General features: G+C 40.2%; 1 protein-coding gene across 2 annotated transcripts in view; it reads left to right on the top strand.

Annotated features, from left to right (window-relative positions):
- The window catches only part of ttbk1a (tau tubulin kinase 1a), a 52,523-nt gene that overhangs the window by 16,927 nt on the left and 20,944 nt on the right, over positions 1-14,652 (top strand). For both annotated transcript variants that reach the window (XM_026171994.2, XM_026171995.2), the window contains 8 exons: positions 4,417-4,482; positions 5,069-5,161; positions 5,818-5,943; positions 6,024-6,178; positions 6,405-6,609; positions 7,895-8,067; positions 8,764-9,104; positions 11,691-11,872. In XM_026171994.2, coding sequence (XP_026027779.1) covers positions 4,417-4,482; positions 5,069-5,161; positions 5,818-5,943; positions 6,024-6,178; positions 6,405-6,609; positions 7,895-8,067; positions 8,764-9,104; positions 11,691-11,872 — 1,341 coding nt within the window. The remainder of the gene's footprint in view (positions 1-4,416; positions 4,483-5,068; positions 5,162-5,817; positions 5,944-6,023; positions 6,179-6,404; positions 6,610-7,894; positions 8,068-8,763; positions 9,105-11,690; positions 11,873-14,652) is intronic.

Genomic DNA, 14,652 nt, shown 5'->3' with positions numbered 1-14,652 from the left:
AAAAAGGTGTTTGCCCCTTTCCTGTTTTCTTCTTTTTGTCACACTTAAATGTTTCAGATCGTCAACAAAAAAATATATAAGACAACGATAACATCAGTAAACATAAAATGCAGTATCTAAATGAAGGTGTTTATTATTAGGGGGAAAAAAATCTAAACCTAAATGGCCCTGCTTGAAAACTTGGTTGGGCTGCTCTTAGCAGCAACAACTGCAACGAGCAATTGTGATAACTGGCATCAAGTCTTTTACAGCACTGTGGAGGAATTCTGTCCCACTCATCTTTGCACAACTGTTGTATTCCAGCCACACTGGAGGGTTTTCGACTATGAACCACCTTTTTAAGGTCATGCCACAGCATCTTACCTGGAGGTCATGACTAGGCCATTCCAAAGTCTTCATTTTGTTTTTCTTAAGCTTTTGTGTTTTGGCTGGTTTGCTTTGGATCATTGTCCCGCAGGCAGAACCCAAGTGCGCTTCACCTTGAGGTTACAAACAGATGACCAGACATTGCCCTTCAGGATATTTTAGTAGACAGCAGAATTAATGTTTCCATTTATCACAGCAAGTCTTCCAGATCCTGAGGAAGCAAAACATCCTCAGACCATCACCACCATATTTTACTATCGGTATGATGTTCCTTTTCTGAAATGCTACATTACTTTTATGCCAGATATTTGTCATATCAGTCCACAGAGTATATTCCCAAAAGTCTTAGGGATCATCAACATGTTTTCTGGCAAAACTGAGACAAGCCTTTGTGTTCCTTTTGCTTAGCAGTGGTTTTCGTCTTGGAACTCAAATGGCCACAAAGGCCATTTCTGCCCAGTGTCTTTCTTATGGTGGAGTCATGGACGCTGACCTTAACTGAGGCAAGCGAGGCCTTTAGTTCTTTGGATGTTGTTCTGGGATCTTTTGTGACCTCTTGGATGAGTTGTCACTGCGCTTCTGGGGTAATTTAGGTTGGCTGTATACTCCTGGGAAGGTTCACCACTGGTCCGTGTTTTTGCCATTTGTGGATAATGGCCCTGACTGTGTTTGGTTGGAGTCCCACAGCTTTAGAAATGGCTTTAAAACCTTTTCTGGGCTGAGAGCTCTCAGTTACTTTGTTTCTCATTTGTTCCTGAATTTTTTTGGATTGTGGCATGATGTCTGGCTTTTGGGGAGCTTTTGGTCTACTCCACTTTATCAGGCAGGTCCTTTTTAAATTGATTTCTTGATTGAGAACAGGTGTGGCAGTAATCAGGGCTCAGTATGTCTAGAACAACTCAACTTAGCTTTCCAAAGATGTGATATAGATTTTTATTCTGACATTTCAGAATTATACAAAAAGGCCCTTTTCAGGGAACACAAAATGGGTTAACAATTTAAAGCTGTTCCGCAGCAATGGAGGTTGATCAAGCCTTAAAAGCTGGTGCTACTAATTCCTACAGGTGTTGTAATTTTTCTAGATTACTTACAACCCCCTCTGTCTGTATAAAAGCAGTGGTGGAACACACTGTGGTACCATACCCTTGTGAGCTTTAGTTGAACAATATTGTACGGCAAAAAGTAGTGTGTTGCCACAAAGATGTCAAGAAAAAGAAAATTAACAATGGAAGAGAGACAGACCATCATAGCACTTAAAAGAGTATGTCTTTTCTACAGAGAAATTGCAAATAAAGTCAAGGTGTCAGTGAGTACAGTTTCCTTCATCATCCAAAGGCACTCAGAAACAAACTGACAGCAAGAGGTCTGACAGACCCAAAGACACAACTGATTCAGAGGACAGCTTGTTTGATAGGTGGCTCGCAGGACAACAGCTTTGAGCACAGCTTAATAGTGGTCGTATAAGCAAGTCTCAGTTTCAACTGTGAAAATAAGACTTCAAGCTGTAGGTTTGACAGGATGAGTTGCAGCAAGAGAGCCATTGCTAAGACGTGAGAATAAAACAAAGGGACATGCCTGGACACCGCCATTGGACTACTGAAGACTGGAAGAAAGTATTATGGAGGGATAAATCAAAATTTGAAATCTTTGATTCATCATTCAGGATCTTTGTACACCGTCGAGTAAGCGTGAGGATGGTTCCACAGTGTGTGGCATCAACTGCCAAATGAAGGAAGGAGGAAGTGTGATGATCTGGGGCTGTTTTGCTGGATCCAGGGTCAGTGACTTGTACAAAGTGAAAGGCACCCTGAACCAAAACAGCTACCGCAGCATTCTGCAGCGCCATGCAGTACCCTCTGGTATGCACCTAGTTGGTCAGGGGTTCATCCTACAGCAAGATAATGACCCAAAACATAAGTCCAAGCCATACCAGAACTACCTCAGGAAGAAATAACATGATGGTGAGCTTGAAAACATGAAGTGGCAGCACAGTCTCCAGATTTGAACCCCATCGAGCTGGTTTGGGATGAACTGGATGGAAGAGTGAAAGCAAAGCAACAGACAAAGTCCACATTTATGGGAACTTCTGCAACAGATATGGGAACAACTTTCTGAAGAATATTTGATTTCTATTGTAGAAAGAATGCCACGGGTGTGTTCAGCTGTTATAGCTGCCAAAGGTGGCTGCTTTGATGAGTCAAAGTTTAGAATATATTTTGGTCTATAAATTGATTCCATGATTTCTTTTTTAACTCCAATTGCTTATTTGTACTATGCTTTCATTTCAGAGTGCAACGGGCCAATACACTGCATAGTTTTCAATAAAAAATTGGAAAAACTTGTGTGTTCTTAAACTTTCGTCCTGTAGTGTAGGTTTGGATTTTTTTGACTCTTAACAATAAACACCTTAATTTAGAAACTGCATTTTGCATTTATTTCTGTTATCCTTCTAATTAATTGCTTTTTCATGTCACTGTATTAAGTTATCGGCTAGTAGGTGTCTTGCTTCTGTGTGGCAGAAGCAAGTACTTTTTTATGGTGAGACTAAAGGCCCTTTCACAGCGGATGTCTGAAATCTCAAAAATTGAATGTGTCAAGAATATTTTTCAGGCTCACCAAGTCAAGTATTCTTACTCATTAACACCACCAACACAAATTTGTGGCATTTATTTTTTCGAACCAAATCGATTTTTCCAATTTTTTGGGATACCAATGAATAGATCTGACTAAGATCACTGTATTTGGCAACAAGTGCACTAATAGCACAAATCTTGCACCTTTACTGAGTATACAAGGATATGGTAATAGTAAAATGATACAATTGTGTTCCCAAATCTGCTAAAAAGACTTCAAACTGCCTCTCTGACATCCTGAAATATGTACGAATGCAGCTCCAATTCTGGGATCAAACCATAATATTCTCTAGCAGCCGCCCTCTTGTGGGAACTGGATGAACCCAGAATATCAGTTTGTTCCTTTTCTCGTTTAGGAACATCAGGACCAGTTCGTTATCCCTTCATCACAACTTCATTTTTTTCTGTCTGTTTTTGAGGATGAATTTTACGCACCCATATACACACATTTGGTGTGTATATGGGTTACATGGGAAGATCCGTAAAATTTGGAATTTCATGTTGTTTTACACAACAAATTCAGTGTGCCTTTAGACTAACTGTCCAATAAATGTATAGATAGAAAAGTACATAAAGCAATTTATTAATTGATGTAAATCTAAAGACTCAAAGTTGAGTCATAAAAATGAATAAAAGTTAATTGTGTCTTTTTAAAAATGTATTTTTTATCTCATATAGTTATTTATATAAACATATATACATAGATAAAGGCATTACGCAATCTACATATAATATCCAAATGCATAACCAGATTTTAACACTACTATTAAGAATAGGTCATAAAAAACAGCCCAAAAAACAAATTTGAATAATATTAAAGTGGAATTATGTAAATTGATACTTGCGTGTGCAGATCTCTCTGATGATGTGTGTTCGTCTGCTGGTGTCTTTGTGTCTTATTTTGCTTATTTTTCTTTTGATGTCAGAAACACGTGTATAACGATCACATTGATGTTAAACAGGATTGCATCTGTTTCTTTCTAAAGCTCCTGTACTACAGAGTTATGTTGACACTGGGTTGAATGTTTGATGCTATATATCCACTTGATCGTTTTGTTTACAAGTTACATGTTTTTAATGATTTATTTTGTCACAATACTTACAGTTTATTTTCATGCCAACACATAGGGTATGCTATGTGTTGATATATGTCTATTGGGGTGCCCAAATTTATGCATCTGTCTAATTTTGTTATGATGCATATTGTATGTTAATCCAATAAACTTTATGTTATTGCTGAATCACTACTTTTTCCATAAGGAATGACATATATTAAAAGGAAGCCAATCACCCAATGATAAACACAAATTCAAAAAAATAATAAGAGAGATTCCCAATCTTTTTCATATTAGTGTAACTGGATGTGAACTGGATGCATGTTGTTGCAACTGCTGACTTTTTTGCATCCTCTTTTTAGCCAAGAACTGTGGCAGGTTTTAGAGGGACCGTCCGCTACGCTTCAGTCAATGCTCACAAAAACAAGGTCAGTACTGTTTGTTTGTCTTTAAAGTATAACCTCTGAGTTGGCTGCAGAGTTGGTGGTGAGCCTCTTGTACCTAGAAATGGTGCAAGAGGCTGGGAGAAGCAACATGGATTTGTGAGGTAGAAGTTACCACTCTACCATCTACTGAAGAACAAACTGTGGTAGAGGACCTTGGTACTCCCTAGCCCAGAGCTCTCAGTTCAAGTGCATGAGACAGATCATTCTGCTCCTTTTTATTGATAAACAAATATAACAAATATACACATCAAATTGCCATCGTTGTTCTATATTTATATTTTTGTAGGAATTTTGCCTTTTTGCAGTTTTAATGATTATGCTCCTGAACACACAGCCAATGTGCAGATTTTGTTTACAAAAGTTGCTTCATACTTGTGAAAGATAAATGCAACTCAAGCTAGTCTGATTTGATACTGAAACACCTAACCTTAATGCAATAAATATTCCATTAGATTACCTGTCACCCCACAACACCGTCTTAATTAGCGATTTTAATGACACAAGTCAGAATGTGAACATTCTGTTTAGAATGTTATGCTAACAATGTCTTCCTGTTGTGCTCCTCCAGGAAATGGGTCGCCATGATGACCTTTGGTCATTGTTTTACATGCTGGTGGAGTTTGCTGTTGGGCAGCTGCCTTGGAGAAAGATCAAGGATAAGGTCAGAAGGTTTCTTGTTTCTAGTTTTTATGAGATGAGATAGCCTTTGTATCCACCTTAGTTACTATTACTTGTTTTGGTAGTGCCTCCATGAATCATACAAGGTGTTAAACATATTTAACATTTTGTCCTGCTTCTTTAAATACATCTATGTTTTAAAAACGTCTGTCTGTGAGCTTACATTATCCAAAAAGCAGTCAGAATTTGATCTGTTTTGATCAATGTATATATATATATATATATATATATATATGTACAAGCGGCAGAAATGAGCTTTCTCCAAAGTTTGGCTGGCCTCTCCCTTAGAGATTGTGTGAGAGGTTCGGCCATCCGGGAGGGGCTCAGAGTAGAGCCGCTGCTGCTCCACATCGAAAGGAGCCAGCTGAGGTGGTTCGGGCATCTGACAAGGATGCCTCCTGGGCGCCTCCTGGGTGAGGCCCCGGGGCAGACCCAGGACACGCTGGAGAGATTATATCTCTCGGCTGGCCTGGGAACGCCTTGGTGTTCCCCCGGATAAGCTGGAGGAGGTGGCTGGGGAGAGGGAGGTCTGGGCCTCTCTGCTTAGGCTGCTGCCCCCGCAACCCGGCCTCGGATAAAGTGGATGAAGATGGATGGATGTATATATGTATATATATTGTTGTCTTTTTTTCTGTTTAGGAACAAGTTGGTCAAATTAAAGAGCGTTATGACCATCAGCTGCTGCTCAAACACATGCCTTCAGAGTTTAAAATCTTTCTGGACCATGTCCTGGCCCTGGACTACTACACTAAACCAGATTACCAGGTAGATATAATAAAAGTTCAGAGGAGCAGTCTAATATTGAGACTTTGATTCACATTCATAAATTTGTGTATTTTTTCCAGCTGCTGATGTCAGTGTTTGAGAACAGTATGAAGGAGCGAATCATTACAGAGAATGAACCCTTTGATTGGGAAAAGGGAGGAAGTGATGTCACGCTGTCAACCAGTGCCTCCACCCAACCACAGCACAACACCCGACCTACTGCAGCCATGGTGGGGTAAGAACAAGCTGCAACCTCCTGTAAAATAAGTCTGAAATAGAAGTGCCAAAAAGGGAAGTTTCTCTAACAGCCACTTGCCATTTTTCTTTGATTTGTAAAGCTATGCAGACTGTATTAGAAATAATTTGGTTAATATACCATAACAAAAAAGTTTTGTAAATTGCAAAAGTATTTCTGAAATAACAGCATCTATGTAAAGATTTGCTATATTCTGTGTCCATAGAGCCATTGTGACTCCAGTTCCTGGAGACCTACAGAGGGAGAACACCGATGTTCAAGACGAGCATCTCAGTGATCAGGAAAATGCTCCTCCACCTCCACCGAGCCGACCCCCTGGGGAAACCAGTGTCCAGCATCCTGGAGAGACTGGAGAAGGCTGGGATGACACAGACTTTAACCGCAATAGACTCAGGATCAGCCTAACCAAGGTATGAACCATCAGTTATAGGTTTTGGTAATGCCACAGTCCCATTAAATCGACCCCAGAATCAGACTCTGGAGGCCTTAGTTAGCATGCTAAGGAGGTACTACAATTAGGAGACTTAAAATGTGGCTTGTTTGGAAGAATTTACAGGAGGGGAAAACCTTGAAAAATAAAAATGGTAGCACAGTTTATATTTGCTAAACTGTGTCAAACCACAAGCCTTCTAGAACATTGTCCATTGGATAGACATGACCAAAGTGGAGGTTGGGCCATAACACAGCATGTCAGTACAAACACTGACTGTCAAGCAGAGTGGTGATGATTTGGGCTTTTTTTTAACTTGGTCCAAATGGGATCATACAACAGATAATGATCCCAAGCACACTAGCTTGGGATCATTATCTACAGCAGAATGACTGTGAATAATCAAGGTTAGCTCTCTCGTCTTGCCTGGAAACACCTCAGTGTATCCCTGGATAACCTAGAGGAGGGGGTCTAGGTTTCTCTGCCCATGGGTAGCAGAAGAAAATGGATGTATGGCTGGACAATTTGAGAGACTGATTAAGCTATAGAGAAAACAATTACTTTGAGTTATTGCTGCTAAAGGTAGTTCTACCTGCTACTGAATCAGGGAGTGTACTTTTTAATAGGACTGCATGAAGTCCTGTGGAAATCCCTGAGATTTCACATGGACTTTTTTCATTAGAAACATAAGCAACATTCTTATGCAATTATTAGTTGATAAAAACAAAAAGTGGATTGCCTGAAAATATTTTTGTCATTACAGCCTTTTAGATGATTCTAAAATGTGTTAGTTGTTTAGTCTTAAGACATTTTGGTTCACATGAACCTTCTGCCAAGTCACTATCAGTGACTGCCCTCAACTCTACCCATATACTATCAGAAAATGTCATTTTTCTTTTTTCTTATTTTTTCTTCTTGCAAGTTTTGAAGTCTTGTACAAAAAAAAAAGAATCACTGGTATCAAAATGTATTAGTTTTATCTCCAAAAAACGTTTCTTTTGCTTGTCTCCAAAACATCACGTTAGCTTTTAGGCTTAGGGTTGCTGTTATTTATGCTTCTGACTTAATTCCAGAAAGTTGATTCTGTTCATCTGGACGTAGCATTTTCAGTGGGAGAAACATTTTGTCACTTATCCAAACTCGCTCACCCATTTCCTTACCTGGATGATTGACCATGCATCAAGACAATGTTGACTTAAGGAAGTCGTTTTAGAGTTGCCTTCGAGAGTGTTTAAATGGTTGCTCACTTTTTTATCATTCCTCAGGGGGCTCAGGAAGAGGAAGCAATTCGAGGGGCCTGTCCAGTGTCTCCTGTACGAGGTGTAGGACCCGAGTCCCCAACAGGACAGGGTCGGTCCTTACGATATCGGCGGGTCAACAGCCCAGAATCTGATCGTCTTTCTGCAGCTGAGGGCCGGGCTGACGCCTATGGACAGAGGTGACAGTAAAGTATAGAAAACAACAAAGGTGGTTTTAGGTGAAGAGACAGCGTTTCATGTTACTTTTGGTAACAAACAACAAATATGAAAACATTTTCCAGTTTAAAAAATAAACATAAGCCAAACTCAACCTGCCGATTGAAAAATAAAATCACACCAAAGATTAGAATTAATTAATTATGAGGCCTTTGCTCTAAAAGAATTTGATCTCAACTTTTTGAATCCACATAAATCAGAAATGTACAAAAGAGGTTCAACTAGATTTGAATGACTTGGATTTGGCTCTGAGATTTTGCTTGATTTTGATTGTTGAGAATTCATTTGGATACACTCCAAAGACCGAATCTTTTTAATGTGAAACTTGGCTTCAAAGTTTCTGTTACCATGACTTGACTTGGACGTGTCTGAACTGACCGAGGTTTGTAATGGACTTCACATTCTGTATATCATATGTTTTATATGATATGGATCGGTGGTGAACCGAGACTTAATGTTTCCTTTGAAAAATCAACTAGTCTGGGCTATATTTAAAATTGACTTCGTTTTACCCTTAAGAAGTTTAAACCTGAGCTTTAAATTGAACTGAATAATGAAACAAAAAGTTGAAAAAGTATTTTTACCAGGTTGTTAAGCTGTAGAAGAGTCATAGTCCCATATCCTTCTATTTTGTACACATTTGTTTGTGTGTCCACCAGGTCTAGGATGGACATCCTCGGTTCTCCATCTCGTCACGTCTACTCCTCCCAGCCGGCTCAGATGCTGTCTGTTGACCCCGGCTGCCGTGGAGATCGTCAGGTCAGTGGCCGTCAGGAAGTGTCCGTGGCATCCGTCGACCAGGAGGCCCACAGCAACGCCTTTATTCGTTCTGTACCGCTGGCAGAGGAGGAAGACTTTGATAGCAAAGAGTGGGTGATCATTGACAAAGAGGCAGAGCTGCGAGACTTTCTTCCAACCACGTCAGGAACTACTGACGAGGAGCCTGAGGAGCTACGCCCTCTGGAGGAACAGGAGGAGAGGAGGCGACTCAGGGCTGGAGGTAGGAGATAAAAAGAAGCTTTTTAGTCATAAAACTGAAATGAACAGGATAAATATAATAAAAATGGTTGGTTCATCAGAGCAGGGCACTATTTGAAATGTTTCAGTGCTAGTGTTAATCTGAAACCTTAGCTTTGGTGCCATCTTCCATAAGTTTGGTTGTTACCTAGGAGCTGATAGGATAGGAGCCCTGTTCTATTGACAAAATAGGTCTCTTTAAAAGTGGTGAATTCTAAGTGGATTGGAAGCAAGTCTCCATTTTATCAACAGTCATTAATAAAAAAAATAACCTACTGAATTATTAGGAAAACAAAAATGAAAACCAGACTAATTAAAGTGCTAAATCTATCAAATAGAGGCAGAATGAGGGAATTCAACAAATAAAACAAGTGTTTTGATGGAAATTATGAAACATCTAATTGGGTTGTTGTCTGTGACATAATACCACCCTGAAAGTCAGAGCCATTCCTTTTGGGGAAATATTGTATTACAGTTTCGCTCAAATGCTAAAACACATTTCACAAACGTTTCCACCATGTTCCCCAATGTCTAAACACAACACCCTTTTCTAAAGCTACATAAACACAACCACACCTTCCCACTGCAAAACTCAAACATTCACACCAAAAGAGCAGCTTGAAGCTTTCAAAAATGTTAACATTTTAAACACTGTAGACATTTAAAAAGTGGTCACTGTTGGTGGTGAATCACTCTCTGATTTGGTTTGTTCTGTGGAAGCGGACATTGTCCCAAATGATCACATAAATGTGATGTGCGGGCCCAGGATGGTGTTGTTGGCGGTCCAGGAGGATGTCTTTTAGCTCCTCTAGGAAGGTGAGGAGACGTTGGGTGTTGTAAGACCCAAGGACAGCAAGCCCCTCCGAACATTGTCTCGTCAATGCTCTCAAAGTTGACATTATCGGCAATGACTTTGTCTCTGATCTCCCGGAGTCTGATGAGGTTGTTCCCACGAACCATATCCACAATGAGGGTTTCTTGTTCCGCTGCAAATATGGCAACCCTCCCACCTCTATGTGGCATTCTTTCAACTCTAAAGAAAGAAACATGTGTTGTCAATTGACATGTGTTACAATACAGTCACAACTGATTTGAAACCACTAGACTACTTTCACAGGTTTGTAAAACTGTATTGTGACAAAGAAAGCAATCGAGTACAATACCTGTTGTGTTGTCTGAATGCCCTGATAATGGTGGCCACGGTGAACCTACTCAGGTTTGGACGGACTCTTAGTTCTGCTTCAGACATTGTCATGCCATGGTCAATGACTGTTGCTCGCATCTAGTCCGTAATGATGGTGCGAGGTTGTCTTGCTCTCCCTCCTGGACCTTCTCCTCTCCCATGTTGGCCTCCTCCTCTTCCTCGTTGGCCTGCTCGTCTTCCTCCTCTCATTTGAACTCCTCTTCCTCGTTGGCCTGCTCCTCTTCCTCCTCTCATTTGAACTCCTCTTCCTCGTTGGCCTGCTCCTCTTCCTCCTCTCATTTGAACTCCTCTTCCTCGTTAGCCTGCTCCTCTTCCTCCTCTCATTTGAACTCCTCTTCCTCGTTGGCCTGCTCCTCTTCCTCCTCTCATTTGAACTCCTCTTCCTCGTTGGCCTGCTCCTCTTCCTCCTCTCATTTGAACTCCTCTTCCTCGTTAGCCTGCTCGTCTTCCTCCTCTCATTTGAACTCCTCTTCCTCGTTGGCCTGATCGTCTTCCTCCTCTCATTTGAACTCCTCTTCCTCGTTGGCCTGCTCCTCTTCTTCCAGGGCCAAGCGCTTTGAGGGGTCCCAAAAAAGCGCTATATAAATGCAATCCATTATTATTATTAATAACTCGAAGAATCATTCGCTGTAACAAAGTTACGACTAACTGGCTACCCTTAAATTGCTCAACTGCTCGCTAATGTTATCTTTTTTTAAAGACACTGGACAGTTTTGCAGTGGTTGCACAATAATCTCAAGTTAAATTAAATACCTAGATGTTTTAACTCATTTTTTAAAAATACATTAAAGCATAATTATATAAAAGCAAACTAGAAACTGAGACCATTTGCCTTCAAAGCAAACGTTTTAAACTTAAGGCACAACTTTTACTTTGAAATTGAATGTTCTCTGTTTCTGGTTTGCATCACACTTTTTCACTACCGCTCAATGGTTCAGTGAATGTTTGCAGACAAGTTGGCATCTTGCAAACTGCAAGTGACTGTGGCAGCCTATTAGTGACTAACAGGGAGTTGGGCGTTCGTCTTGTAATCGGAAGGTTGCTGGTTCGAGCCCCGGCTCCGACAGTCTCGGTCGTTGTGTCCTTGGGCAAGACACTTCACCCGTTGCCTACTGGTGGTGGTCAGAGGGCCCGGTGGCGCCACTGTCCGGCAGCCTCGCCTCTGTCAGTGTGCCCCAGGGCGGCTGTGGCTACACTGTAGCTTGCCATTGCCTGTGAATGGGTGAATGACTGAATGTAGTGTAAAGTGCTTTGGGGTCCTTAGGACCAACTAAAGCGCTACACAAATACAGACCATTTACCATTTACCATAAAGTAAACACAAGGAGGTTTTGACTGCAGAATTGTCTTTGGTTTCCTTTGCAGGAGCGGAGCCAGTAGTTCGTCCAAAGACTCACACGCGGGAGAGCAGCCGGGGGATGCTAACGCTAACAGAGGAGGAGGCATCAAGGAAAAGTGGTGGTAGCCCAGCACAGTCGCCCTGTCATTCTCTGCCATCAGGACGTCCTCGCCGGAGAGAGTCTGAGCCCACTGGACCTCAGAGACCGGTAAGAGACCCAGCCAGCCAATAACACAAGTTTAGTTCTTTGATGGCATGTTTGCGGACAAATGAGCGGGCTTGACGACTGCAAAAGAGGTTTATTCTTTGATGTCAGTATGTGATTCTGACTGCTCAGACACTGACATATCGAGGCATAGTGCACGCTCCGGCTCATTTATCTGCCTGCCAACATACAACTTAAAAGACAAATCCAGCATGATCAGAGGTTTTGCAAATTTATATTCTTCCCTCTTTATCAGTGATGATGATTTACAATTTACTTTAAGAGTCTTTAAAGTGGTGCCAATTTATAAGTTGGTTGTGCAGGAAAAAAACACGTGTTGGAATGGAAACACTTGTTACAAGTGTAAAGGTGCCCTTAGGCATTCAATGGCCACTAAGTCAGACTGTGGTGGTGCTGAGAAACACAAACTGCTGGATAAATTAAGCAAGAAACTTGAATTTAGAAATTGGACACTAATATTTTCTGTTTGTAGACATGAAAGAGCATGTTGAGGCAGACCATTTTTGGAACATCCAGCTGTCCCATCCATCTCTATGTCCATCTGTCCATCCATCCATCAATCCATCCACCTTCTTCAAACTTATCTCAAAACCTTTATTCTTATACTGATGAGTATATATTTTTTTTTATCACAATTAGTTAATTCAATCAGTGTTCGCCTTACTAAAATATGATCTAAAGTTAACACACAAAGAGACTAGTTAAATTAAGAAATGCCTAATCAAACAACAAGTAATCAAGACGAGGAATATGTGCTTTCCTTCTTCTTCTCTATATCCTTCATATCGTAATCATGGGACTGCTACAGACTTCAAGTGCAATAGAACAATAATGCAGGAATCTGTCTATAGATTGCAGAGAATCAGACAGTCCACGTACTTTTTGGATAATGAGCAAAATATTTCGGGTCATGCTGGACTTGTCCTAAAAAGACCACGGTGATAAGAGGGGAACAGACACCAGACACCTGAGTTTGTTTTCAGATTCGAGGCAGCTCTGTCTTGAGCACCAGTCACATGTACAGTAGTTGTTCTGTTCAATTACCAGCATCCAAAAGATCCTCTGGCAGGTTAAATGCTGACCTTAAAGTAAAGCTGAACTCCGATAGCTTGCTCACAGCTTGTCTTTAGGCTAGATAGCTAATTGTTTTTTTTAGCAAATTTTAATTAGCCAATTTTTAAAATTAAATACTTGTAAGCAATGCTGAAAATACATTGCTTGGTACAGAAAATATCAAAAAAATCACCAGACCTGGGAAATCAAAACAATAGTAATTTTGATAGGATTTAGCTACAGAGTGAGTCAAATTAAGACAGCTACGTTTTAAAATGCTTTACAGACAGGGGATGTCTATACCAAGTGCCTTAGTTCATTTCTTCCCACCGAATGCCAAGATTCGAAATACTCTCTCTTTTTTTCTGTAGGCTAAATTCTGTTTAATAATCATATTATAGTCTCAAAACCACCACCTTTCTTTGAGTGTTGTTTTCTCAGGTTTGTTGAGTGAAGTTCTAGTATTTATTTAGTCTTTTACTAATTAGTATCTGCCTGTGAGGTGCACCTGTACTAGGCAAATCAACCTTGTTAGCATTAGCTGCTAACTGAAAAATTTACCATCTTATCCAAACATGGCCACTTGTGACAGCAGCTGAAATTCTAACATCAAAAATTCAAAATGCAGAGTTGTGTAAAGTCACAGTAGATTTGTCCATATTTTGTGCGTAATCTATGAGACTGACTTCCATTGGGAGTCTGTCATTCTTTGCATTTTTGCATTGTTGTTCATTGGTAAACTACGGTAAAGTAACTATGGTTAAACAAACTGCAGTTTGTTTCAGATATCTAATTACTGTTGCCACAATCAGCTTCATTCTGACCCAGAATATTACTGATGGTTTGTTTTTTACAACTGCCTATGACTCGTGAAACACAGATTTAACTGTGTAGCTGTGAGACTTGTCTCTTTCTAGTCCTTGAGACAGATTGATGTCTTTTCACACAAACACACACTCACGTCTGGTGATATTGTGATTGGGGAAATTTACTCCAGAATAAAAATGGCCGATTTTCCAGAGATTGATCTCATTGAATACATTTTCAGCTGAAGCTGTACATCCAGTGACAAAATTCCCCACTGGAGGAAGTAAAGGTGTGAAGGTTGTTGTAGTGTTGTGTGGGTGGCATTTACTGTTATGATAGCCTAATCTTTATGTTTAGTTGCGTAACCCTATCATTATTTCAATTGATTGTTTATTTTTCATGATCAAGCTCTTTTCCTAATCTCTGAATTCTGGCTTTGTGACATAACGTTTGAAAAGTGTGTTTTGCAGAAGCAACCAATAATGGTGTTCTTGTCTGGTTATAGGGTGATAAAAAGAAAACACATCTTTCTTGTGCTTTCTTCATGGTGAAATGCAATAGATTTGTGAATGAAAGCTGTAATGTAGATGAATGTTGTTGCAATGGTTGAGTATGTTGAATATTATTATTTCATTTTTGCGTGTTTGGTGTAGGGAAAAAAAGAAAAAATTGTGAAACAAAAAAAGGCTTTTCCAAATGTAAAGCACAATCAAAATATATTTTGTCATGTTAGAGAAGTTTTTCAAAAGTCTGATCATTTTTATGTTGCACTCTGCTCACTGTAATGTCTCATAGATTGAGTCCAAAATAGTTAGCTAAGAAGCCACTAATTGTAGCCGCGTGTGCTGATAGCTGATTGCAACCCGTTGCTTCACTGTTTTGTTGATGGGCAATGTAGGCCT

Source organism: Astatotilapia calliptera, chromosome 6, assembly GCF_964374335.1.
Source record: "Astatotilapia calliptera chromosome 6, fAstCal68.1, whole genome shotgun sequence".
NCBI lineage: Eukaryota > Metazoa > Chordata > Actinopteri > Cichliformes > Cichlidae > Astatotilapia > Astatotilapia calliptera.
Note: the sequence above shows the minus strand (reverse complement) of the source record. Positions and strands in the feature narration are given on the sequence as shown.